Source organism: Balaenoptera acutorostrata, chromosome 18 (genome assembly GCF_949987535.1).
Source record: "Balaenoptera acutorostrata chromosome 18, mBalAcu1.1, whole genome shotgun sequence".
In the NCBI taxonomy this organism is placed as follows: domain Eukaryota; kingdom Metazoa; phylum Chordata; class Mammalia; order Artiodactyla; family Balaenopteridae; genus Balaenoptera; species Balaenoptera acutorostrata.
In genome coordinates this window covers 29,204,092-29,231,215 of record NC_080081.1, presented here as the reverse complement: position 1 = coordinate 29,231,215, position 27,124 = coordinate 29,204,092, and the positions used below count along the sequence as shown (strand labels likewise).

Sequence of the window (27,124 nt, the reverse complement as noted above, 5' to 3'; positions counted from 1 at the left end):
CTTTATTGTAAGTGGTTCCAGAGTGTTGAGTAATCAGAACCAGGAGAAATGTGGTATTTCAGGTTTGGTTGGGTTGACATGAAAAGGTTCTGATACTTACTCTCTGCTTTGGCTCAGGGCCAAAGTCTCTACTACATGTTTTGACATTTCCTAAAATTGCCTGCACTTTCAGGTCCACTATACAAAGTAAGGAAGACATAGCTTCAGGATCTTATGTACGAAGTTCTATTGCAGGGCTGACCAGTAGGAAAAGGAAAAGTTTGGAATAAAAATATCACCCTTGTCCCTTGTTAACTTTTTAGCCTTAGGAAAGCCACAGAATCCCTGATCAATTTTCCCATCTGTGAACTGGATATGAGTGCACCCCCTGCCTAATTTATAGGGTTATTTTAAGCACCAGACAGAGCAAACTATATAATCTCATGGTTCAAAAATAGACTAAATCTGTGAAAAATCAACCTTCTTAACCACAAATATTGGTACTTATTTTCCTACATTTCGTCAAGGGAAACTATCAAGACCAACAAGTGGAAAAATTTCAGATATAATGGGCTTAATTAAATTTAATAACTTTATTGGAGTATAATTGCTTTACAATGGTGTGTTAGTTTCTGCTGTATCACAAAGTGAATCAGCTATAAGTATACATATATCCCCATATCCCCTCCCTCTTGCATCTCCCTCCCACCCTCCCTATCCCGCCCCTCTAGGTGGTCACAAAGCATCACGCTAATCTCCCTATGCTATGCGGCTGCTTCCCACTAGCTATCTATTTTGCATTTGGTACTGTATATATGTCAGTGCCACTCTCTCACTTCGTCCCAGCTTACCCTTCCCCATCCCCATGTCCTCAAGTACATTCTCTAGTAGGTCTGCGTCTTTATTCCCGTCCTGCCCATAGGTTCTTCATGACCTTTTTTTTTTTTTTTTAGATTCCATATGTATGTGTTAGGAAACGGTATATGTTTTTCTCTTTCTGATTTACTTCACTCTGTATGACTGACTCTAGGTCCATCCACCTCACTACGAATAACTCAATTTTGTTTCTTTTTAAGGCTGAGTAATATTCCATTGTATATATGTGCCACATCTTCTTTATCCATTCGTCTGTTGATGGACACTTAGGTTGCTTCCATGTCCTGGCTATTGTAAATAGAGCTGCAATGAACATTGTGGTACATGACTCTTTTTGAATTATGCTTTTCTCAGGGTATATGCCCAGTAGTGGGATTGCTGGGTCGTATGGTAGTTCTATTTTTAGTTTTTTAGGAACCTCCATACTGTTTTCCAGAGTGGCTGTATCAATTTACATTCCCACCAACAGTGCAAGAGGGTTCCCTTTTCTCCACACCCTCTCCAGCATTTATTGTTTGTAGATTTTGTGATGATGCCCATTCTGACCGGTGTGAGGTGATAACACATTGTAGCTTTGATTTGCATTTCTCTAATGATTAGTGCTGTTGAGCATCCTTTCATGTGTTTGTTGGCAATCTGTATATCTTCTCTGGAGAAATGTCTATTTAGGTCTTCTGTCCATTTTTGGATTAGGTTGTTTGCTTTTTTGATATTGAGCTGCATGAGCTGCTTGTAAATTTTGGAGATTAATCCTTTGTCAGTTGCTTCATTGGCAAATATTTTCTCCCATTCTGAGGGTTGTCTTTTCGTCTTGTTTATGGTTTCCTTTGCTGTGCAAAAGCTTCTAAGTTTCATTAGGTCCCATTTGTTTATTTTTGTTTTTATTTCCCTCTCTCTAGGATGTGGGTCAAAAATGATCTTGCTGTGATTTATGTCATAGAGTGTTCTGCCTATGTTTTCCTCTAAGAGTTTGATAGTGTCTGGTCTTACATTTAGGTCTCTAATCCATTTTGAGTTTATTTTTGTGTACAGTGTTAGGGAGTGTTCTAATTTCATTCTTTTACATGTAGCTGTCCTGTTTTCCCAGTCACTTATTGAAGAGGCTGTCTTTTCTCCATTGTATACTCTTGCCTCCTTTATCTAAAATAAAGTGACCATATGTGCATGGGTTTACCTCTGGGCTTTCTATCCTGTTCCATTGATCTATATTTCTGTTTTTGTGCCAGTACCATACTGTCTTGACTACTGTAGCTTTGTAGTATAGTCTGAGGTCAGGGAAATTGATTCCTCCAGCTCCGTTTTCCTTTCTCAAGATTGCTTTGACTATTCATGGTCTTTTGTGTTTCCATACAAACTGTGAAATTTTTTGTTCTAGTTCTGTGAAAAATTCCAGTGATAGTTTGATAGGGATTGCATTGAATCTGTAGATTGCTTTGGGTAGTAGAGTCGTTTTCACAATGTTGGCTCTTCCAGTCCAGGAACATGGTATATCTCTCCATCTGTTTGTATCATCTTTAATTTCTTTCATCAGTGTCTTATAGTTTTCTGCATACAGGTCTTTTGTCTCCTTAGGTAGGTTTATTCCTAGATATTTTTTGTTGTTGTTGCAATGGTAAATGGGAGTGTTTCCTTAATTTCTCTTTCAGATTTTTCATCATTAGTGTTTAGGAATGCAAAAGATTTGTTTGCATTAATTTTGTGTCCTGCTGCTTTACCAAATTCATTGATTAGCTCTAGTAGTTTTCTTGTAGCATCTTTACGATTCTCTATGTGTAGTATGTAGTCTGCAAACAGTGACAGTTTTACTTCTTTTCCAATTTGGATTCCTTTTATTTCTTTTTCTTCTCTGATTGCTGTGGCTAAAACTTCCAAAACTATGTTGAATAATAGTGGTGAGAGTGGGCAACCTTGTCTTGTTCCTGATCTTAGTGGAAATGGTTTCAGTTTTTCACCACTGAGAATGAAGTTGGCTGTGGGTTTGTCATATATGGCCTTTATTATGTTGAGGTAAGTTCCCTCTATGTCTACTTTCTGGTTGGCTTTTATCATAAATGGATGTTGAATTTTGTCAAAAGCTTTTTCTGCATCTACTGAGATTATCATATGGTTTTTATCCTTTAATTTGTTAATGTTGTTTATCACATTGATTGATTTGCATATATTGAAGAATCCTTGCATTCCTGGGATAAACCCCACTTGATCATGGTATATGATCCTTTTAATGTGCTGTTGCATTCTGTTTGCTAGTATTTTGTTGAGGATTTTTGCATCTATGTTCATCAGTGATATTGACCTGTAGTTTTCTTTTTCTTGTGACATATTTGTCTGGTCTTGGTATCAGGGTGATGGTGGCCTCGTAGAATGAGTTTGGGAGTGTTCCTCCCTCTGCTATATATTGGAAGAGTTTGAGAAGGATTGGTGTTAGCTCTTCTCTAAATGTTTGATAGAATTCGCCTGTGAAGCCATCTGGTCCTGGGCTTTTGTTTGTTGGAAGATTTTTAACCACAGTTTCAATATCAGTGCTTGTGAATGGTCTGTTTATATATTCTATTTCTTCCTGGTTAAGTCTCGGAAGGTTGTGCTTTTCTAAGAATCTGTCCATTTCTTCCAGGTTGTCCATTTTTTTGGCATATAGTTGCTTGTAGTAATCTCTCATGATCCTTTGTGTTTCTGCAGTGTCAGTTGTTCTCGTTTTTCATTTCTAATTCTGTTGATTTGAATCTTCTCCCTTTTTTTCTTGCTGAGTCTGGCTAATGGTTTATCAATTTTGTTTATCTTTCAAAGAACCAGCTTTTAGTTTTATTGATCTTTGCTATTGTTTTCTTCATTTCTTTTTCATTTATTTCTGATCTGCTCTCTATGATTTCTTTCCTTCTGCTAACTTTGGGTTTGTTTTGTTCTTCTTTCTCTAATTGTTTTAGGTGTAAGGTTAGGTTGTTTATTTGAGATGTTTCTTGTTTCTTGAGGTAGGATTGTATTGCTATAAACATCCCTCTTACAACTCCTTATGCTGCATCCCATAGATTTTGGTTCGTTGTGTTTTCATTGTCATTTGTTTCAAGGTATTTTTTGTTTTCCTATTTGATTTCTTCAGTGATCTCTTGGTTATTTAGTAGTGTAGTGTTTAGCCTCCATGTGTTTGTATTTTTTACAGTTTTTTTCCTGTAAGTGATATCTAGTCTTATAGCATTGTGGTCAGAACCGATTTTGGATAGGATTTCAATTTTCTTAAATTTACCAAGGCTTGATTTGTGACCCAAGATATGATCTATCCTGGAAAATGATCCATGAGCACTTGAGAAGAAAGTGTATTCTGTTGTTTTTGGATGTAATGTCCTAAAAATATAAATTAAGTCCATCCTGTCTAATGTGTCATTTAAAGCTTGTGTTTCCTTATTTATTTTCATTTTGGATGATCTGTCCATTGGTGAAAGTGGGGTATTAAAGTCCCCTACTATGATTGTGTTACTGTCGATTTCCCCTTTTATGGCTGTTAGCATTTGCATTATGTATTGAGGTGTTCCTATGTTGGGTGCATAAATATTTACAATTGTTATATCTTCTTGTTGGATTGATCCCTTGATCATTATGTAGTGTCCTTCTTTGTCTCTTGTAATAGTCTTTATTTTAAAGTCTCTTTTGCCTACTATGAGAATTGCTACTCCAGCTTTCTTTAGATTTCCATTTGCATGGAATATCTTTTTCCATCCCCTCACTTTCAGTCTGTATGTGTCCCTAAGTTTGAAGTGGGTCTCTTGTAGACAGCATATATACTGGTCTTGTTTTTGTATCCATTCAGCCAGTGCATGTCTTTTGGTTGGAGCATTTTATCCATTTACATTTAAGGTAATTATCGATATGTATGTTCCTATTACCATTTTCATAATTGTTTTGGGTTTGTTATTGTAGGTCTTTTCCTCCTCTTGTGTTTCATGCCTAGAGAAGTTCCTTTAGTATTTGTTTTAAAGCTGGTTTGGTGGTGCTGAATTCTCTTAGCTTTTGCTTGTCTGTGAAGGTTTTAATTTCTCCATCGAATCTGAATGAGATCTGCTGGGTAGAGTAATCTTGTTTGTAGGTTTTTCCCTTTCATCACTTTAAATATGTCCTGCCACACCCTTCTGGGTTGCAGAGTTTCTGCTGAAAGATCAGCTGTTAACCTTATGGGGATTCCCTTGTATGTTATTTGTTGCTTTACCCTTTCTGCTTTTAATATTTTTTCTTTGTATTTAATTTTTGATAGTTTGATTAATATGTGTCTTGGTGTCTTTCTCCTAGGATTTATCCTGTATGGGACTCTCTGCACTTCCTGGACTTGATTAACTCTTTCCTTTCCCATATTAAGGAAGTTTTCAACTATAATCTCTTCAAATATTTTCTCAGTCCCTTTCTTTTTCTCTTCTTCTTCTGGGGCCCCTATAATTCAAATGTTGGTGCATTTAATGTTGTTTCAGAGGTCTCTGAGACTGTCCTCAAATCTTTTCATTCTTTTTTCTTTATTCTCCTCTGCAGTAGTTATTTCCACTATTTTATCTTCCAGGTCACTTATCCTTTCTTCTGCCTCATTTATTCTGCTATTGATTCCTTCTAGAGAATTTTAAATTTCATTTATTGTGTTGTTTGTCATTTTTTGTTTGCTCTTTAGTTCTTCTAGGTCCTTGTTAAACACTTGTTGTATTTTGTCCATTCTATTTCCAAGATTTTGGATCATCTTTACTATCATTACTCTGAAATCTTTTTCAGGTAGACTGTCTATTTCCTCTTTATTTGTTTGGTCTGATGGGTTTTTACCTTTCTCCTTCATCTGCTGCATATTTCTCTGTCTTCACATTTTGCTTAACTTACTGTTTTTGGGGTCTCCTTTTCACAGGCTGCAGGTTCGTAGTTCCTGTTGTTTTTGGTGTCTGCCCCCAGTGGGTAAGGTTGGTTCAGTGTGTTGTGTAGGCTTCCTGGTGCAGGGGACTGGTGCCTGTATTCTGATGGATGAGGCTGGCTCTTGTCCTTCTGGTGGACAGGACCATGTCTGGTGGTGTGTTTTGGGGTGTCTGTGAACTTAATATGATTTTAGGCAGCCTCTCTGCTAATGGGTGGGGTTGTGTTCCTGTCTTGCTAGTTGTTTGGCATGGGGTGTCCAGCACTGGAGCTTGGTGATCGTTGAGTGGAGCTGAGTCTTAGCGTTGAGATGGAGATCTCTTGGAGAACTCTTGCCAATTGATATTATGAGGGGCCGGGAGGTCTCTGGTGTACCAGTGTCCTGAGGTCAGCTCTCCCGCTTCAGAGGCTCAGGCCTGACACCTGACCAGAACATCCCGACCCTGCTCGTGTTGGTCTCCTGCAGAGGTGGGGGGCACCTGTGGCTCACCATGGGGACAAGGACACTGACAGCAGAAGATCTGGGAAGCAGTCTTTGTCATGAGCCCTCCCAGAGTCCTCCAATAGCCCCACCAAAGATCCTGTAGCCTGGGCTTAATTAAATTTAAAACATGTTGAAAAAACGTTTGCCTTCCTGCAGAAAAGGACTTTTCTAATATATGCCAAGTATATGGCTGCATGTTCCCACACTGCTGAAGAAAACCCAAAACCAAAAAACCAAATAACAAACATTCATGCCATTGTTGAATCTCATGGGGTAAATTGGAGTAATGATTGTTTGTACTGACAAACTTTTTTGTTTTCACCATGCTCTTTCAAGTGGTGACTGGTTAAAATAAATGCATAGTTGTGTTTTTATGCCCAAAGTAAAATGAATTAACCTTGCCAAACATTGTGAGCTCTTTCATGTCTGCCTTATTTAATGCTTACTAAATACTGTGATAACTTCTCATGTGACTTGATTTTGTTCTTTCTCTGCAGAGATGAAAATTATGCTAGGGTGGTACTTCATAGACGTAACTCCCATGATGCCTCGGACAGGTGGGTGTTTCAGATGAGTTACTCATTAGCAGAAACACAAAGACAGTCATTTTTGAAAGTAGACTTGTTCAAGACAGGCTGAATATTTGTGGCTAGTCTCAGGCTTTCCCTCACATTCTGGGCACGTGAATGAGAATCTGTGATATCATCAGGGGTATTTACAGGGCAAACTGTGCTTTTCCAGCTTTATGCTTCCAGGATACAGCTTGGAGGTGTAGAATAATCAATCCACTGCCTACCCTACCAAGGTGGCCCTCCTGACAGGAAAGGGAAAGGGCTCCCACAGAAACATAGGATATTTCTGAGCCTTAGAGAAAGGAACCCTAAAAGCAAAACAACAGCGAAGTTCACTTGCTTTATGGGACAGTACATTTCTTTTCAAAAACTCCTAGGCTTGTGGAAAGCCACTAAATGATACTCAGTGGCAAATAGACTGACTAATGCAAATTAGTAGGAAAATTCAAACAAAACTCGCAAGCGCAATGATGTAAATAATCTAATATTGATGAAATAAATAGATAATATTCTTACTAAAGTACATTTACAGTCACACACATACAAACAACCACACCCATCAGAAGAACTTAACTATTTCTCAGACACAAGTTTTATCTGGTCCAGTAGCCAGTGTCTTCCACCAAGACATACTTAGTGATTGTCTTTCATGGTGGGGACTTTAAGAAGTTAAGTAGACACTTTAAATATGTCTATTTTGGAATTTTTATCTGTGAATTTTTCTGAACCGTTTAAAAATTGTTCATAATTTTGATGTGTTCTCAGGGTCCTGAGTTTACTCCCCTCTACACAAAGTATCTGATTGGTTTTTGGGTTTCCAGCCTTAGCTCATCCAATTGACTGTTCTGTGATTTGGCAGGCTCTCTCCATGCCCTCTCCTTGGTCTTCATTATTTTGAAGCTTACATCCTTGTTCTCTGTTGGCCCTCAACTCACCAAACAAAGGGAACCTAATCATCTGAATCCAGGCACCAGTGAAAAATGCCCCCTCCATTTTATTTGCCTTTCTCTGCAACTGTTAAAGAACAAACATGCTTGTTGTGAAGTGTGACCAGGCAAACTAAGCTTCATGCTCTTTGTGTGTTTCAGAATAACGGGACCTTAATGCCGTCTATGCTTACTTTATATTTTAAACTCTATTGGTTACCTGAACCCTTCCTGTTACTGGACAGCATTTTGGCTAAAGCACATCGAGCTTTTATCCTAAGTAACAAAAATCTGCAAGCCTGAGACATTTCCCCTTTGACCCCTTGACTTGCGTCTCAAATGACATCTTCCTAAAAGGTAGTGTAGGTTATTTTTCTCCTTGCATTTGCTCAAATGGATGCCCATGTGACACTTTTCTACCCTTTTGCAGAGGCTGTATCCACTTTGATGTTCACCCAATACCACGTTGGAGCACCTACTGTGTGCTGACATTGTGCCAGGTGCTGGGAACACAAAGATACATAAGACACCAGCCTTGACCTTAAGGAACTCTCACATTTCATGGAAACAGATGAATACATAAGCACAAATACTCAAATTTACCGTGGAAAGTGCTTGTGGAAGTGTGTGCCAGTGCTATGGGAAGAAGTGGAGGGAGTGGCTAACTTTGCCTGAATGAGTGGGAGACCTCACTGAGGAAGTGGTCGTTAAGAGGCGCTTCCAGCAGAAGCAATAATATGTCCAAGAGTTCCACACGAGCAGAGACTGAAAATACAGGAAAAGGAAAATAAATAATAGTCTCATCACCCTAGAAAACAAGCTTCCTAGTGTGCACAAACTAGGACATTTTACTGTCCTTCCTCTGCCCGATCATTAAAACATGTCACATGAGGCAGAAGGCAAAAATAGTACCTGTGGAGATGCCCTATGTGAGCCAGTCACTATTCTAAAGTCTGGGGACAAAACAAAATCCCTGCTTTCCTAGAACTTGCTTCCTAGTTGAAGGTGGAGGAGGGAGAGACTGAAAATAAACAAACACAATATAATATGTCATGTGATGATAAGTGCCTGGAAGAATAAAGCCACTAATGAGACATAAAACAATAACATCTGCAAAAGGGGCTGTTTTCTAGAAGGGGGTCACATGGCCCTGCAGCACCTATCTGCACTCATGTATTACACCGGCTGGTGAACCACACTATGATTTCACTCTAAGTTTCTTTAAAAATGTGGGGAATTGCATTAGGCTTTTTTTTAACCTTATTCTTGCTTTAACCGACACTATTCCTTCTACCTCTGTTTGTTCATGTCTATTTATCCTCCAAGATCCAGCTCGACCTGCACCTCATTCAGAAAGCCTTCTGTGATCCCCACCTCTACAAATAAGCTTTCTCAGCTTCAAACTTCCTTGCACTTGACCTGAACCTTTTCTACGACATTGACCACTTGTTGCACTTGGATATATGTCTGATTTGTCCCTCTAGCTCTGTGTGTGTAGGGTTTATAGATAATTCATTCTCAACTCCCTCACAGTCATCAGCACAGTATATCGTTTACCTCCAAATATTTGCTTAATAAAGATATACTACATCAAGTTAAAAATTACATGTTAAATAGTATACTGTTTTAGTATTTTTTCTGATTCAATATGTTTGATCTGTCAGCTTCAAGTGATGCTTTGAAATGCAAACTGTAAATCATGGTATAATTCTCCAAAGAGCTTGCTTTCCCTGTATCACAGGGTTATATAAAGCATTAAACAGACTTTTTTTTTTGCTGATTGATCAGTCTGATCAAGATATCTCCACTGCTTTGATGATCATTGTTCCTACTATTGGGCCTTCTATCTTCTTTTCCCTTATTTTCTTGTCTTCTCCCCACTCCCTTTTTTTCCCTACTTATCTGTCCGCCTTAACTCTCTGCCTCTGTCTCTCCTCTCCCTTCTTCTCCCGGTCTCCCCTCTCTTCTCCTGTCCTTCCCATCCATCCTTTCTCTATTCCCCCACTGTCTTCTTTTCATTTCTTTCCAGTGCCTCCTGTTTCTCTCTTTTCCTTTTTTTCTTCTCTCTCCCTCCCTCTTTTCTGCCAGCAAGGTCTCTTCTCTCAACCCTGTCCACGGTGCTGAACTTATAATAAAGCAACTTGTATGTAGCTGTTGTGCTGGCTTATGGCTCTGCTGAAACTCTGCAAACAAAATATAGCTGATTATAAGGGACTGAGTTCCTATTACGTAAAAATCAACAACATTGAAAACACTACATATTAGTTATTCACCATTTTTCATGTTGTGTTGCTTGTTTTACATATCCTTATCACCAATTTGAATGTGTTACATTGTAATTAGAATAATTGGACCTAGAGAAGAATTCTTTCATTAGCATGGGGAATTGGGTTTGCTATATTTCATCCTATCCAAGTCAAAGCCTAGGAAGATTTTGGTACTCCAAATCTGTAACAGGTACATCTCCTACCCGAATAGGACAAAATTTTACCAAATCCATGATAAGTTTTATAAACTATTTTTTGTAATTTATTTGATCTTTCTATAATTATTTTTTGCTACAGGAAAACAAACGAGAGGGATGAGCCAAAAGCCACAATCACTTGGTACAGATCTGATGGCACTTTGGACAGGTAAGGTGTTTTGAACCACGCAAGCAGGATGCGTAACATATGTTAAATCCAGTTTCTTATAAAGCATGAGACATTTAAATGTTTACCAAAGTAAGTTTTGAACCATGATATTTTATCTCCAGGGACAGAAGGACTCTAAAGATTGAATTATCTTCTTCTTCAAAACTCACAAAATCTTGACCTGATACGCCATTTTCCTAAAATCTTGCTACTAGTAGATCAATAGGAAAAATTCGGAAGAAACTGGTTTGAATATAGGTGGAGTGGGCACTGCATGTGGTCTGTTCAGCTTTAAATGGAGACTATAGTTTTTTTGTGTGTGAGTAGCCAGTTCTTGTTCTAACTTTGGTCTTTCCATCCCAGAGGCAGAGAAACAGCAGTTTCTGTATAATTACATTATGGAGAGACTGTACATCTTAATAATACAGTAGTTTTGATCTGCTCTAGGATAAAGACATTAGCTCTTTACTTTAGAAAGTGAAACTACTCTTTCGGCAGTGGAGTCACCATATGGCTGTGGAATGAGTCATTGTGTTATGCCTGTTATTGGCTCAGTCAGACAGAGGGAAAAGAAGGGCTCATCCCTATAAAGAAAATTGAGGAATATCTATTCAAGTTGAAGTGTAAATGCTACAAGTCACATTTTAATTTTATATTTGGTAGAGGTGCTTATTAGGCATAAGTAAAGAACAAAGTTAACATGTTATTTGGAATCTAGACATAGCGAATACCTGAGGCCATTTATAGTTGCAGCCACTCCCTGTAGCTAAAGATGTGCTGCTTTTGGAGACAAACATGCCACCCACTACAACTGAGGCACATATGCTGAAACTTATGGCATCTAATAGATTCTATATTCACACCATGCCTGTGCCAATTAATACAGCAAATGCATGCACTTCTGCATTCTTCATAGCTTTTTTAAAAAAATAATTTAATTGATTTATTTAAATCCAGCAAAATTAATAGTCTCTACTTTTTGTTTTTTTTTTTTTTAAATTTATGGCTGTGTTGGGTCTTCGTTTCTGTGCGAGGGCTTTCTCTAGTTGCGGCAAGCGGGGGCCACTCTTCATCGCGGTGCGCGGGCCTCTCATTATCGCGGCCTCTCTTGTTGCGGAGCACAGGCTCCAGACGCGCAGGCTCAGTAGTTGTGGCTCACGGGCCCAGTTGCTCCGCGGCATGTGGGATCTTCCCAGACCAGGGCTCGAACCTGTGTCCCCTGCATTGGCAGGCAGATTCTCAACCACTGCGCCACCGGGGAAGCCCAATAGTCTCTACTTTTTGAAAGATACTGTTAAGAGATAAAAATCAAACCAAAGACAAGGAGAAAATATTTGCAAATCATATATATGATTAAGAAAAACCACACTTGTATCCAGAGTTTATAAAGAACTCTGCAAATAAGAGAGAAGCACTTCTAAACGGCAGAGTAAGGACCTCCAAAAATCCACTCCTCCAGAAAAGTATTAACACTGGAAAAAACTGTCAAAGTCAACTTTTTCAGAACTCTGGAAATTAACCAAAGGCTTGAAACAATTTGCTAAGTGTTTATTCAAGAAAAAGAGTTGGCTGTCAGTAAGAACGGCAAGAATTGCCACATTTTAAAGCTTCCTATTCACCTATTCCTCTCCCCAGCTCCATGGGAGCCTTGAAAACCAGCAGTCTTGGAACAACAGTAGTTCTTCATAGGTTTTTAAGTCAATCTCCTGAATAGCAGACAATCAGCCCTGGTATCCCTAAGGAGGTGACTTCTCTCTTGTAATTAACAACCTTGACAAAAATCAGTTTGTGAGAGGAGTCATAGTACCTCTGCCCATTCACCTTGGCCTTGCAGGCTGTCCTATTACACTGCTAATTGAGGACGGAAACCCTACTTCTAGGAATGTATTTGCAAGTGAGATAATTATGTCTCAAGAAAGGTAAATATGTGGGAGACCTAAGGCTTTGTAGGCTGTGTGTCTGAAAGCTTTTTCAGGCCAGTCAAGATAGAGCCTTGGAATTTAGCGATACACTAGACCAGGCCTCACAGGCAAGCTAATTGAGTCATTCTCAGCCTCAGCGACAAATTAGAATTTCCTAGAGAGCTTTTTAACTGCTGATACCTTGGTCCCACCAGCTCTCATCCCCCAAATTCTAATTTAATTAGTCTGAGGTAGGACTCAGGACATTTTTTAAAGCTTAGAAAGTGATTCTGATGTGCAGCCAAAATTCAGAGCCACCAACCTAGCCCAAACCTTCATTTTGTAAACTAGAAAATGAGGCCAGAGATTCCCTGCTTTATTTACACAGAGGTTTAGCGGCGCGTGTTTGGAAGAAGTATCCTGGTCAGCTCCTTCCACAGGTAGTGTCTGTCTCCCAAGAGTGAGCTACATCTCTGTAAGTGTGGAAACAGATGTGAGGGAGAGAACACAGGAGTCGGTAAAGAAAGGCAAGTCCTCATAACAGGAGTCAGACTCCTATCATGCAGGCCACTCCACGTGCAAGAGGTGAAATAATTCGGGGAGGTAGATGATCAAATGTATCAGGTGTGTGAGGATGTGTGCCATTTCAATACTAACGCATATAATAAATGAGTAGGAGAAAAGTACTCACTTTACATTTGAAGAGTTCCCTTTTAAAATATACATCTGTTGGTAAAAATATGAAGTGTTCTAAAGAAATATAAGTAAATAATTGTGTACATGCATACACTATGGCGCAAACCCTGAAGGTGGTTTCTTGACTAATTTGGAAAACCTAGGTTAAGGAGCCCTCTAGTGTTCGGTTATGGAAGTGTAACTTTTCCTTGGGTTGGATCCTGCTGCTAGTTATATTGTTTAGGTATTTCCTGTCTCTAAGACTGACTCCTGTTAATCTCATATCACAACTTGGCAGAAAATTAGTTTCTAAGAGAAGTACAAAGTTAATCTCCCTAAGTAATAAGAAATTGATGAATGCATTGGAATGATGGTTTAGATTTCTCTCCAATATTGTTTATACACTGATTCCCCTAGTGGAGTGAAAGAGACAGTGGAGGTGAAAAATAACAACTGAAGAAAGACATGTTGATCATGAATGTTGGAACAATTACACTGCAGAACCAGGTGTACGACATTGGGGCCTACTGGGAAGGCTTTGGAGATAGACTACTTCCTGGCTGTGTGGCCAAGAGAAAGCCACCCACCTTCTCTGAGACTCCATTTCTTCATCTATAAAGCGAAAATAATTACACCTACCTTGTAGGGATGTTCTGAAGAGTAGAGGAAATTGTATAAGATGAGTGGCAAAGAGTAGTAAGTAGCTATTTTTATTATTACATGTAGTATTGCCCACATAGATCAACACAGTAGAATTTTGATTAACTTCATTTAATTGTAACCTCAGAACTCTCCTTTATTTAAACCTTGAAGGTGTTTGAAATTAACGTTCTGTTTTCTTTAGACAGATTGGCATTTTCAGTGTACCAGAGTAGCTATTTCCCAAGATTATTTTTATCTTATATGAGGATCTCACAGACAGCTATAAACGCTGAGTAGTTTCCACAGAACATTTAAGATTTAGGATTACCTGACATCTTATGGTATTCACAGTGGTTTACTGCAGAGCCCTTTAAATATAAACACATCAGAGGCTCAGTAGCAATTAGTGCATTATATTATACTTATAGTCTTTGGCCTAATGATCACCTGAGAGGTCGTCATGAGTTTTTAATACTTGGATTCATTCTGTACAAGTTAATACCTGTATTGTGAACAGTCTATTGAGAATATGGAGCTCTGGAGGATTCCAACCTTTCTTCCTTTTTACATTCAAGAGTTATCAGTTTGTGGCATTACGTACCATAAACAGAAACTATTTGGGGTTGACTCGTAGAATTTTAACGATTAGAGTTATTTACCCGATGTTTTAGTTACACATGTCAAAGTGACATCTAGGAATTGAAATCATTTTAAAGCTATGACAATTAAGCCATATTTTTCTATCATGATTTTTTTTTTTTTAGAACAAGGCAAGGTTAGTGTCCTTCTTTCCCAGGAACAGTTTATAAAGCCCTGTACTAAAGTGGATGATAAAAGTGAAAGTTTAGAGAAAGTTATAGTAGACCCATAGTATGGGATCAACAGAAGAATCTTGCTGATCTTTTGTTTTCTGGAGCCTAATTTTGCCACATCCTAGCTTTGTGCAAGCCTGCAGAATGCTCCAGAAGACAGCCCCACTTCTCAGGAAGAGCTTTCCTATCTGATGTGTTCTTCCTGGCGGGAAGGGACAGAACAGGGGTTGCAGTTGTGAGATCCCACCACTGGCATGCAGACTACAGGATTCCTAATTTGTCTTATGACCCAAAGGACAGACAAACACACCTTTTCCAGAACTACCTTCCTTGTGGAGACCTGAGTTTAGAGGGTTTAAAACCTCTGATGGTCCGCAGGGCCTATTAACAAAATGTGTTAGTCAGTGTAAACAAATTTGCCCGGGTAGAGCAACTCTTGTAACAAGTTCCTTCTCCTGCCTCCAAATCTTGGTCCGTTAGCCCAATAGAGAAGATTACTGCTCACTCTCCTCAGATTGGCTGGAAAATTAGGGGATGACCCTGTTCCCTGGAATAACTCAGGGACCTAGGTTCTTTCCTAGGTTTTAATGCTGCCATCTTCAACCCATGGGCATCAAAGCCATAGCAGATGGGGAAGAAAGAGCATGGAGGATCACACAAGAGGTTTTATGATGGGTTTGGGAGTCATGAATAATATTTCTGCCCACATTCTTTAGTTTAGAACGCAATCATATTGTCCCAACTTAATTGTAATGAAGATTGGGAAATATGGTCTTCCTGTGTGCTCAGAAGGAAAATAAAGAGTTTGACAAGCATATAGCATTGTCTATGCCACAAAACATTTTTTTAAAATTGCTTAAGTTTTCCATTGGTTCCTTTTAGCGACATAGGAAGTACTGTCATTGGCTAGATATATTATTAAACAATAATGAATATGAAATAGTTAATGAGTTAAATGTTCAAATGAGTCAGAAAGGCTAGTTGAAAAACATAAACTTTAAAAGTTGCAAACTGTATCAAAATTGCCTCATAAATAGATTTTGTTGTAAGTAGCTTTTTTTTTAATTGCAAAATTTTCTAACATGTAACACCTGAAAAGCAATTGTTTTTACCAGAGAAAGGTTCTGTTGTGAAGTGATTATAGCATGAACGAGGTCTGAAGGGAGTTTAATAATCTATATGTTCATCCAGACTTTTGTCTTATTTCTTTATAAAGGACCTCAGACAGAAATGATGCTGCTAAAACATATAAGGCCAATACCCTGGATAACCGACTAACCAATAGGTACCAGTATCTACTAACTTTGGGAAAGGCTCAAGTAATACAATATTTTTCTAAGTGTTACTTATTTACTTGCTATTAAGTAAGATTCTTCAATCCTGCTTACTATCTTTCTGTAAATTCTCATCCTCTATTTTTTTTCACACAAATAATTCTGGCATAAAAACGTTACTCCTGCTCATGGTTAAAGAAAAATAAAATCTTACTTCTGGCTTCAAAGTCAAGAGAGTTCATTGCTTCAGGCCATCATTCTTACCGCATTTATGTTTCTGTTTAAGTTATCCTGGTGGCAAGATTATGAAATACATGTAAACGTCAATTTGACATTCCTATTGTTAAAGAAAATTACTGAACCCAGCAAACAAAAGCACGGGGCTTAAAAGATAATGAATTTTCTAAAGAAAAAAAAATTCCTTTGGAATCTAATACACAAAAGGTAAAAAAATCATGAGATCAACTTTTCAAATTTATTCAATTACTGATGCTTTCTCTTTCTTTCTCGCAAATAATGTTAACTTTTAATAATAATACCTCTAAATTCATGGACAATTGCAAATTGATGCAAGAATTCATTCTTTGTTGCTGCTCAAACTTTGCCTTCTTTTTTTCTTACCAGAAACACGTCCACGTTTCGGTCACCAGAAGAGACAAAGATGTATGTACTTTTCTAACTGACATTACATTTTAAGAATAAAGTGTATTTCTTCCTATGTGTCCAAGAAAAATCAGGATATACTGCCCTCAGACCAAAGTTTCATTGTAGTTCAGCCATGCCCCCATAGCTTTGGCAGAGTTGAATAGTAGAAATATTGAAATGCTCCACAAAATTTCAAGTGTTTTCTGTCTGGACTTTTACACAGAAGGAGTTCTCCTCTAACCGAACACCAAAGCTTAAGTCATTCTTTTTCTTCTTTTCTTTTTTTAAAATCTAGAACCTTTTAATTTTTTCCCTATTCCTAGGCAACTCTTTCTTCTTGCACATTTCACTTGCTCCCCAAACACCCATCGTATCTACAATACAACTTAGTCATGAAATCATGGCTTTGCTAACAATCTATGTAGACAAAATACATTTTCCCTGTACTAACAGTGGTTATAAACTACCAAACTAGGTAGATTTTTGAAAACTTAGTTAGTTTTTAAATTTGTATTTACAAATAAAGTAATTTTCACATTGGACTGAACCTCCAGTAGTTGAAAAAGGCCTGAGTGACTTCCATTTTTTTTTGAGGGTCTGCATATATTAATAAATGCTAAATAGAGATTTAAAACGGTGTGATTTTTAAATGTTTTCTTAAACAAACTAATGCTTTTAATGCAAAAAATTGCAATATGATTCTGTTAGTCACAACATATACAGGATCAAAAAATATATGTAGGAATCCATAGGACATTGGAATTGATTGGTCTGGGTTTCAGACACACCATGTCATATAATGAATGACTTCTTCATTCAGTTCCTTCGGTTTTAATTATTTGGATGATAGCCTGGCAATTTGTAAAATGGTAACCTAAGGAAGAACTTTTTCTGTTGTTGCTCTTTCATGCTCAAGTGAAATATTTTGTGATGGATTCAGAGCAGGTGGGAATACGAGTAGATTATAAGACCTTTCAAAGTTGCGGTAGAGTGGAAAAGTGTCAGGAATGTGATCATTGTTTGTTCTTGTGATGAAACAGGCAACCTGGAGGTCTGTTCAGTGCAAATGCCACCAACACCCCAGCTTCCAACTCTGCTACTACTCCTGTAAAGAAAAAAAGGTATGATGGGCTCGTTGGGACTACCTCTTGCTGCAGTTCCGTAAGGGATTATTCTTTATTAATTTCTGAACCAAATCATCCACCAAGGCCCCCAGGCAGCGTCCAGAAGTTGCTCTGCCCTTCCTCATTATTCCCTCCTCCCCTTCCCAGGGATCCAATGCCTACTGACGACTCCTGTCCTCAAACCTCAGTCCTTTCCCTACCACCCACCATCTCCCTTTCGAATATGCCAGCTTTTTTTCCCCAATTTTATTGAGAAATAACTGACATACAACACTGTGTATGTTTAAGGTATACAGTGTGATGGTTTGATTTACACATATTGTGAAGTGATCACCCCAATAGGTTTAACTGATATCCACCTATCATCTCATATAACATCCTTATGTCAATAAAAAGAAAAGAAAAAAATTCTCCTTTTGATGAGAACTCTTAGGATCTATTCTCTTAACAACTTTCCTATATATCATACAGGAGTGTTAACTATAGTCATCATGTTATACTTTACATCCCTAGAACTTATTTATCTTATAACTCCATTGTCCTTTGTTGAATGATATTTTAAATGGATATAAAATAAATGGGTCTAAAGGGCAAAAAACCCAAAAAGGTAAGTTTGTACCTTTTGCCCACCTTCCTCCAATCCACCTGATTCCCCTGCCTCTGGTAACCACAAATCTGATCTCTTTTTCAAGTATGCTGTCTTAGGGTCTTGAATAACTAGGTAATGTTTTGATGACGGAGCTCAGATATTAAAGGGCAAGCTACTTCAGGTAATACATTTTTTTTTTTTAATATTACATTCATGGTAGAGTTTTATTTATTTATTTTTTTGGCTGTGTTGGGTCTTCGTTTCTGTGCGAGGGCTTCCTCTAGTTGCGGCAAGTGGGGGCCACTCTTCATCGCGATGCGCGGGCCTCTCACTGTCGCGGCCTCTCCCGTTGCGGAGCACAGGCTCCAGACGCGCAGGCTCAGTAATTGTGGCTCACGGGCCTAGTTGCTCCGCGGCATGTGGGCCCAGACCAGGGCTCAAACCCATGTCCCCTGCATTGGCAGGCAGATTCTCAACCACTGCGCCACCAGGGAAGCCCCAGGTAATACATTTTAACAGAGTGCTGCTACAGGGAGTTCCTGCCCTGTGTGTCATAACTGCAGTGTGGCCACGTGTCACCATGCTCCTGAAGCCAGCCTGCGTCTTGGATGCCTCCGCTGCTCTGTGCACTGTGCTACTTCCAAGTACAGAGTCGAAGGCCTTGTCTTGAGGCCTCAGTCTGTGTTCTTATGGTCATTCCTCTTTCAGCTTCCCCTGCGTGGCCTCCCATTTTTGCCTGTGCTAATAAGTTCCATTTATCTAGTAGGCATGGAGGAGGAGCTAGACCTTTGGTGGTGCAATATTCTTCATGTGACAAAATGTGATGGTGGAAGTGAGTTTTGCATGTTGAAGAGAACACTGTGCCGGTGAATCACGATGCAGATGGAAAACAAGCATTCGTGAACCTCAGTGCTTTTGAAATTTTCTTATTTTCTTTGCCTGCTCCTAGGACGATGTCTGGTATAGGAAAGCTGCTCAGTGTTTGTTGATGGGCTGTCTGACGGTCATGGTGCTGCTATAGTCCTCCTGGAGAGAAATGGCTGATTCTATTTTCTCCTGCAGTCGGAATTTTGGTTGTATCTACAGTCTCAGAAAATACGATCACCTTTCTCTTAGACCCAAGTTTCACATCCCCCCCCAACCCGATTCTTTGTTAAGAAAGGTTGGAAGGGAAACTTAAGGTCAGTTAGTTCAATCTCCTACCCAGTGCAAGAATCTTTCCTCTGACAGGTTAGGCATAATTCAGGACCACTGAAGCCAGCAATATGACTCTTACTTTTGTGATATGCCTTGACTAGCTCTCAGGGATTGCAATGAGCTGAAATCTGCTTTGATTTACTCCCATCCCACCTAAGTTCAGTCCTGTGATGCCTCAGAGAATAGATCAGCTTCAAGAATTTAAAGGACTCTCCTGTCCTTATCCCTTACTTTCCTTCTCTAGGCTATATTACTCTCCTCTGAACAGCTTCATTTTTGATCCTTAACTTAGTCTTTTTGACAGAGTCCTTAGCTATCTCTACCAATTAAAATTATGTCCTGGTAATGTGAAGACATCTTTCTAATTGGATATATATGTGTGTGTATATACACACACACACACACACACACACACACACATATATATATGCATCTATATAAAATTGAGGTTAGCATTGCTGTTCATTTATATTTTCAATATTCTTACTTGTCAGAGTGTCCTATCATACAGTTTTTCTTTAAAACCGTATTTTGAGCAGAGCATAAGATTGTTGTTATTTTTATTATGAAATGTTACAGAAATGCAGAAAAATAAAGACAAAGAGAGGTGTTTTGATGATAAGCAACCATGAACTTACCATCTAGATTCAACAAAAGTTATTATTTTCCAGATTTCCTTCAGACTTTTTTTTTTTAACATCTTTATTGGAGTATAATTGCTTTACAATGGTGTGTTTGTTTCTGCTTTATAACAAAGTGAATCAGCTATACATATACATATATCCCCATATCTCTTCCCTCTTGCGTCTCCCTCCTTCCCACCCTCCCTATCCCACCCCTCTAGGTGGTCACAAAGCACGGAGCTGATCTCCCTGTGCTATGCGGCTGCTTCTCACTAGCTATCGGTTTTACACTGGGTAGTGTATATATGTCCACGCCACTCTCTCACTTTGTCCCAGCTTACCCTTCCCCCCTCCCCACGTCCTCAAATCCATTCTCTAGTAGGTCTGCGTCTTTATTCCCGTCTTGCCCATAGGTTCTTCACAACCATTTTTTTTTTGATTCCATATATATGTGTTAGCATACGGTATATGTTTTTGTCTTTCTGACTTAACTTCACTCTGTATGACTGACTCTAGGTCCATCCACCTCACTACAAATAACTCAATTTCGTTTCTTTTTATGGCTGAGTAATACTCCATTGTATATATGTGCCACATCTTCTTTATCCATTCATCTGTCGATGAACACTTAGGTTGCTTCCATGTCCTGGCTATTGTAAATAGAGCTGCAATGAACATTGTGGTACATGATTCTTTTTGAATTACGGTTTTCTCAGGGTATATGCCCAGTAGTGGGATTGCTGGGTCATATGGTAGTTCTATTTTTAGTTTTTTAAGGAACCTCCATACTGTTCTCATAGTGGCTGTATCAATTTACATTCCCACCAACAGTGCAAGAGGGTTCCCTTTTCTCCACACCCTCTCCAGCATGTATTATTTGTACATTTTTTGATGATGGCCATTCTGACTGGTGTGAGATGATATCTCATTGTAGTTTTGATTTGCATTTCTCTAATGATTAATGATGTTGAGCATTCTTTCATGTGTTTGTTGGCAATCTGTATATCTTCTCTGGAGAAATGTCTATTTAGGTCTTCTGCCCATTTTTGGATTTGGTTGTTTTTTTGATGTTGAGTTGCATGAGCTGCTTGTAAATTTTGGAGATTAATCCTTTGTCAGTTGCTTCATTGGCAAATATTTACTCCCATTCTGAGGGTTGTCTTTTTGTCTTGTTTATGGTTTCCTTTGCTGTGCGAAAGCTTTTAAGTTTCATTAGGTCCCATTTGTTTATTTTTGTTTTAATTTCCATTTCTCTAGGAGGTGGGTCAAGAAGGATCTTGCTGTGATTTATGTCATAAAGTGTTCTGCCTATGTTTTCCTCTAAGAGTTTTATAGTGTCTGGCCTTAAATTTAGGTCTTTAATCCATTTTGAGTTTATTTTTGTGTATGGTGTTAAGGAGTGTTCTAATTTCATTCTTTTACATGTAGCTGTCCAGTTTTCCCAGCACCACTTATTGAAGAGGCTGTCTTTTCTCCATTGTATATTCTTGCCTCCTTTACCAAAAATTAGGTGACCATATGTGTGTGGGTTTATCTCTGGGCTTTCTATCCGGTTCCATTGATTTATATTTCTGTTCTTGTGCTGGTACCATACTGTCTTGATTACTGTAGCTTTGTAGTATAGCTGAAGTCCAGGAGCCTGATTCCTCCAGCTCCGTTTTTCTTTCTCAAGGTTGCTTTGACTATTCGGAGTCTTTTGTGTTTCCATACAAATTGTGAAATTTTTTGTTCTAGGTTTGTTCTAGGTCTGAAAAATGCCATTGGTAGTTTGATAGGGATTGCATTGAATCTGTGGATTGCTTTGGGTAGTAGAGTCATTTTCACAATGTTGATTCTTCCAGTTCAGAAACATGATATATCTCATATGTTTGTATCATCTTTAATTTCTTTCATCAGTGTCTTATAGTTTTCTGCATACAGGTCTTTTGTCTCCTTAGGTAGGTTTATTCCTAGGTATTTTATTCTTTTTGTTGCAATGGTAAATGGGAGTGTTTCCTTAATTTCACTTTCAGATTTTTCATCATTAGTGTATAGGAATGCAAGAGATTTGTGTGCATTTACTTTGTATCCTGCTACTTTACCAAATTCATTGATTAGCTCTACTAGTTTTCTTGTAACATCTTTAGGATTCTCTATGTATAGTATCATGTCATCTGCAAACAGTGACTGCTTTACTTCTTCTCTTCTGATATGGATTCCTTTTATTTCTTTTTCTTCTCTGATTGCTGTGGCTAAAACTTCCAAAACTATGTTGAATAATAGTGGTGAGAGTGGGCAACCTTGTCTTGTTCCTGATCTTAGTGGAAATAGTTTCAGTTTTTTACCATTGAGGAGGTGTTGGCTGTGAGTTTCTCATATATGGCCTTTATTATGTTGAGGTAAGTTCCCTCTATGCCTACTTTCTGGAGGGTTTTTATCATAAATGGGTGTTGAATTTTGTCAAAAGCTTTTTCTGCCTCTATTGAGATGATCATATGGTTTTTATTCTTCAGTTTATTAATATTGTTTATCACATTGATTGATTTGCATATATTGAAGAATCCTTGCATTCCTGGGATAAACCCCACTTGATCATGGTGTATGGTCCTTTTAATGTGCTATTGCGTTCTGTTTGCGAGTATTTTGTTGAGGATTTTTGCATCCATGTTCCTCAGTGATACTGACCTGTAGTTTTCTTTCTTTGCGACATCTTTGTGTTGTTTTGGTATCAGGGTGATGGTGGCCTCGTAGAATGAGTTTAGGAATGTTCCTCCCTCTGCTATATTTTGGAAGAGTTTGAGAAGGATAGGTGTTAGCTCTTCTGTAAATGTTTGATAGAATTCGCCTGTGAAGCCATCTGGTCCTGGGCTTTTGTTTGTTGGAAGATTTTTAATCAGTTTCCATTTCAGTGCTTGTGACTGGTCTGTTTATATATTCTATTTTTTCCTGGTTCAGTCTTGGAACGTTGTGCTTTTCTAAGAATGTGTCCATTTCTTCCAGGTTGTCCATTTTATTGGCATATAGTTGCTTGTAGTAATCTCTCATGATCCTTTGTATTTCTGCAGTGTCAGTTGTTACTTCTCCTTTTTCATGTCTAATTCTGTTGATTTGAGTCTTCTCCCTTTTTTTCTTGATGAGTGTGGCTAATAGGTTATCAATTTTGTTTATCTTCTCAAAGAACCAGCTTTTAGTTTTATTGATCTTTGCTACTGTTTCCTTCATTTCTTTTTCATTTTTTTCTCATCTGATCTTTATGATTTCTTTCCTTCTGCTAACTTTGGGGATTTTTGGTCTCCTTTCTCTAATTGCTTTAAGTGTACAGTTAGGTTGTTTATTTCAGAAGTTTCTTGTTTCTTAAGGTAGGATTGTATTGCTATAAACTTCCTTCTTAGAACTGCTTTTGCTGCATCCCATAGGTTTTGGGTCGCTGTGTTTTCATTGTCATTTGTTTCTAGGTATTTTTTGATATCCTCTTTGATTTCTTCAGTGATCTCTTGGTTATTTAGTAGTGTAGTGTTTAGCCTCCATGTGTTTGTATTTTTTACAGATTTGTTCCTGTAACTGATATCTAGTCTCACAGCATTGTGGTCGGAAAAGATAATTGATACGATTTCAATTTTCTTAAATTTACCAAGGCTTGATTTGTGACCCAAGATATGATCTATCCTGGAGAATGTTCCATGAGCACTTGAGAAGAAATTGTATTCTGTTGTATTTGGATGGAATGTCCTAAAAATAACAATTAAGTCCATCTTGTTTAATGCATCATTTAAAGCTTGTATTTCCTTATTTATTTTCATTTTGGATGATCTGTCCATTGGTGAAAGTGGGGTGTTAAGTCCCCTACTATGATTGTGTTACTGTCGATTTCTCCTTTTATGACTGTTAGCATTTGCCTTATGTATTGAGGTGCTCCTATGTTGGGTGCCTAAATATTTACAATTGTTATATCTTCTTCTTGGATCGATCCCTTGATCATTATGTAGTGTCCTTCTTTGTCTCTTGTAATAGTCTTTATTTTAAAGTCTATTTTGTCTGATATGAGAATTGCTACTCCAGCTTTCTTTTGATTTCCATTTGCATGGAATATCTTTTTCCATCCCCTCACTTTCAGTCTGTATGTGTCCCTAAGTTTGAAGTGGGTCTCTTGTAGACAGCATATATACTGGTCTTGTTTTTGTATCCATTCAGCCAGTGTATGTCTTTTGGTTGGAGCATTTAAACCATTTACATTTAAGGTAATTATCGATATGTATGTTCCTATTACCATTTTCTTAATTGATTTTGGTTTTTATTGTAGGTAAAAATTTTCCTTCTCTTGTGTTTCCTGCCTGGAGAAGTTCCTTTAGCATTTGTTGTAAAGCTGGTTTGGTGGTGCTGAATTCTCTTAGCTTTTGCTTGTCTGCAAAGCTTTTAATTTCTCTGTGGAATCTGAATGAGATCCTTGCTGTGTAGGGTAATCTTGGTTCTTCCCTTTCATCACTTTAAATATGTCCTGCCACACCCTTCTGGCTTGCAGATTTTCTGCTGAAAGATCAGCTGTTAACCTTATGGGGATTCTCTTGTATGTTATTTGTTGTTTTTCCCTTGCTGCTTTTAATACTTTTTCTTTGTATTTAATTTTTGATAATTTGATTAATATGTGTCTTGGCATGTTTCTCCTTGGATTTATCCTATATGGGACTCTCTGCGCTTCCTGGACTTGATTAACTCTTTCCTTTCCCATACTAAGGAAGTTTTCAACTATAATGTCTTTAAATATTTTCTCAGTCCCTTTCTTTTTCTCTTCTTCTTCTGGGACCCCTATAATTCCAATGTTGGTTCATTTAATGTTGTCCCAGAAGTCTCTGAGACTGTCCTCAATTCTTTTCATTCTTTTTTCTTTATTCTGCTCTGCAGTAGTTATTTCCACTATTTTATCTTCCAGGTCACTTATCCATTCTTCTGCCTCAGTTATTCTGCTATTGATTCCTTCTAGAGAATTTTTAATTTCATTTATTATGTTGTTCATCATTGTTGTTTCCTCTTTGGTTCTTCTAGGTCCTTGTTAAACGTTTCTTGTATTTTCTCCATTCGATTTCCAAGATTTTGGATCATCTTTACTATCATTATTCTGAATTCTTTTTCAGGTGGACTGCCTATTTCCTCTTCATTTGTTTGGTGTGGTGGGTTTTTACCTTACTCCTTCATCTGCTGTGTGCTTCTCTGTCTTCTTATTTTGCTTAACTTACTGTGTTTGGGGTCTCCTTTTCACAGGCTGCAGGTTCGTAGTTCCCATTGTTTTTTCATGTCTGCCCAAGTGGCTAAGGTTGGTTCAGTGGGTTGTGTAGGTTTCCTGTTGGAGGGGACTAGTGCCTGTGGTCTGGTGGATGAGGCTGGATCTTGTCTTTCTGGTGGGCAGGTCCGCATCTGCTGTTGTGTTTTGGGTTGTCTGTGACCTTATTATGATTTTAGGCAGCCTCTCTGCTAATGGATGGGGTTGTGTTCCTGTCTTGCTAGTTGTTTGGCATGGGGTGTCCAGCACTGTAGCTTGCTGGTCGTTGAGTGGAGCTGGGTCTTGGTGTTGAGATGGAGATTTATGGGAGATTTTCGCTTTTTGATATTACATGGAGCTGGGGGGGGTCTCTGGTGGACCAGTGTCCTGAACTTGGCTCTCCCACCTCAGAGGCACAGACCTGACGCCCATTCAGAGCACCAAGACCCTGTCATCCACATGGAAAAAGAGAAAAAGGGAAAAAATATATATATATATATCGTTGCTCCCAAAGTTCACCATCTCAATTTGGGATGATTTGTTGTCTATTCAGGTATTCCACAGTTGCAGGGTACATCAAGTTGATTGTGGAGGTTTAATCTGCTGCTCCTGAGGCTGCTGGGAGAGATTTCCCTTTCTCTTCTTTGTTCGCACAGCTCCTGGGGTTCAGCTTTGGATTCCAGCCTGCTCCTGCGTGTAGGTCGCCTGAGGGTACCTGTTCCCTACTCAGAGAGTACGGGGTTAAAGTAGCATCTGATTAGGGGGCTCTGGCTCACTCAGGCCAGGGGGAGGGAGAGGTACTGAATACGGAGAAAGCCTGCGTGGCAGAGGCTGGTGTGACACTGCACCAGCCTGAGGCGCACCGTGTGTTCTCCTGGGGAAGTTGTCCCTGGATCACGGGACCCTGGCAGTGGCGGTCTGCACAGGCTCCCGGGAGAGCAGGTGTGGATAATGACCTGTGCTTGCACACAGGCTTCATGGTGGCAGCAGCAGCAGCCTTAGTGTCTCATGCCCATCTCTGGGGTCCACACTGATAGCCATGGCTCACGCCGTCCCTGGAGCTCGTTTAGGCGACGCTGTGAATCCCCTCTCCTCACGCACCAGGAAACAATGGTCTCTTGCCTCTTTGGCAGCTCCAGACCTTTTCCCGGACTCCCTCCCGGCTAGCTGTGGCGCACTAGCCCCCTTCAGGCTGTGTTCACGCAGCCAACCCCAGTCCTCTCCCTGTGATCCGACCTCCGAAGCCCGAGCCTCAGCTCCCAGCCCCGCCCGCCCCGGCGGCTGAGCAGACAAGCCTCTCGGGCTGGTGAGTGCTGCTCGGCGCCGAGCCTCTGTGCGGGAATCTCTCCGCTTTGCCCTCCGCACCCCTGTGGCTGCGCTCTCCTCCGTGGCTCCGAAGCTCCCCCCCCTCTGCTACCCGCAGTCTCCATCTGCGAAGGGGCTTCCTAGTGAGTGGAAACTTTTGCTCCCTCCCACTGGTGCGCGTCCCGTCCCTATTCTTTTGTCTCTGTTTTTTCTTTTTTCTTTTGCCCTACCCAGGTACGTGGGGAGTTTCTTGCCTTTTAGGAAGTCTGAGGTCTTCTGCCAGCGTTCAGTAGGTGCTCTCTAGGAGTTGTTCCACATGTAGATGTATTTCTGATGTATTTGTGGGGATGAAGGTGATCTCTGCATTTTACTCTTCTGCCATCTTGAAGCTCCTCCCCCAGATTTCTTTTTAAAGAAATGTCTACATTGTTTAGTGTCAAGGGAAATGGGAAAAAGGGGTTTACTTTGGGGAGCAAATAGCCTGGAATATAGACAGTTACTTCCTATGGCAGGAAGTAAATAGTTTTCATTTTATTTCCAAGACCTTGTAGGAAAGTCATCTTATTGCCTTTTTAACTGTCAATTTATTTTCAGCTTTTCCTGGTAGACATGTGGGTGGGGTCAAGCCTTTCAAGCACCATGTTTATAATTGATGTCTTTTCTTAACAGGCAGTCCTGGTTTCCACCGCCCCCTCCAGGTTATAAGGCCGCCCCAAGCACAGGAGCTAGCGGAAGGTAAGGGAAAGGTGTAAGAGGTAATTGAGA

At 39.2% G+C, this 27,124-nt stretch overlaps 1 protein-coding gene across 23 annotated transcripts in view; it reads left to right on the top strand.

Annotated features, from left to right (window-relative positions):
- The window catches only part of SCEL (sciellin), a 177,518-nt gene that overhangs the window by 63,697 nt on the left and 86,697 nt on the right, over window positions 1-27,124 (top strand). For 21 of the 23 annotated variants that reach the window (XR_009005864.1, XM_057532560.1, XM_057532547.1 and 18 more), the window contains 6 exons: window positions 6,706-6,765; window positions 10,271-10,339; window positions 15,586-15,654; window positions 16,268-16,306; window positions 17,329-17,409; window positions 27,029-27,094. Coding sequence is in view for 22 of the 23 variants with exons in the window: in XM_057532560.1 (XP_057388543.1) it covers window positions 6,706-6,765; window positions 10,271-10,339; window positions 15,586-15,654; window positions 16,268-16,306; window positions 17,329-17,409; window positions 27,029-27,094 (384 nt within the window). In the remaining variant the exon portion in view is untranslated. The remainder of the gene's footprint in view (window positions 1-6,705; window positions 6,766-10,270; window positions 10,340-15,585; window positions 15,655-16,267; window positions 16,307-17,328; window positions 17,410-27,028; window positions 27,095-27,124) is intronic. The other 2 variants (XM_057532548.1, XM_057532554.1) reach the window with 2 other exon arrangements.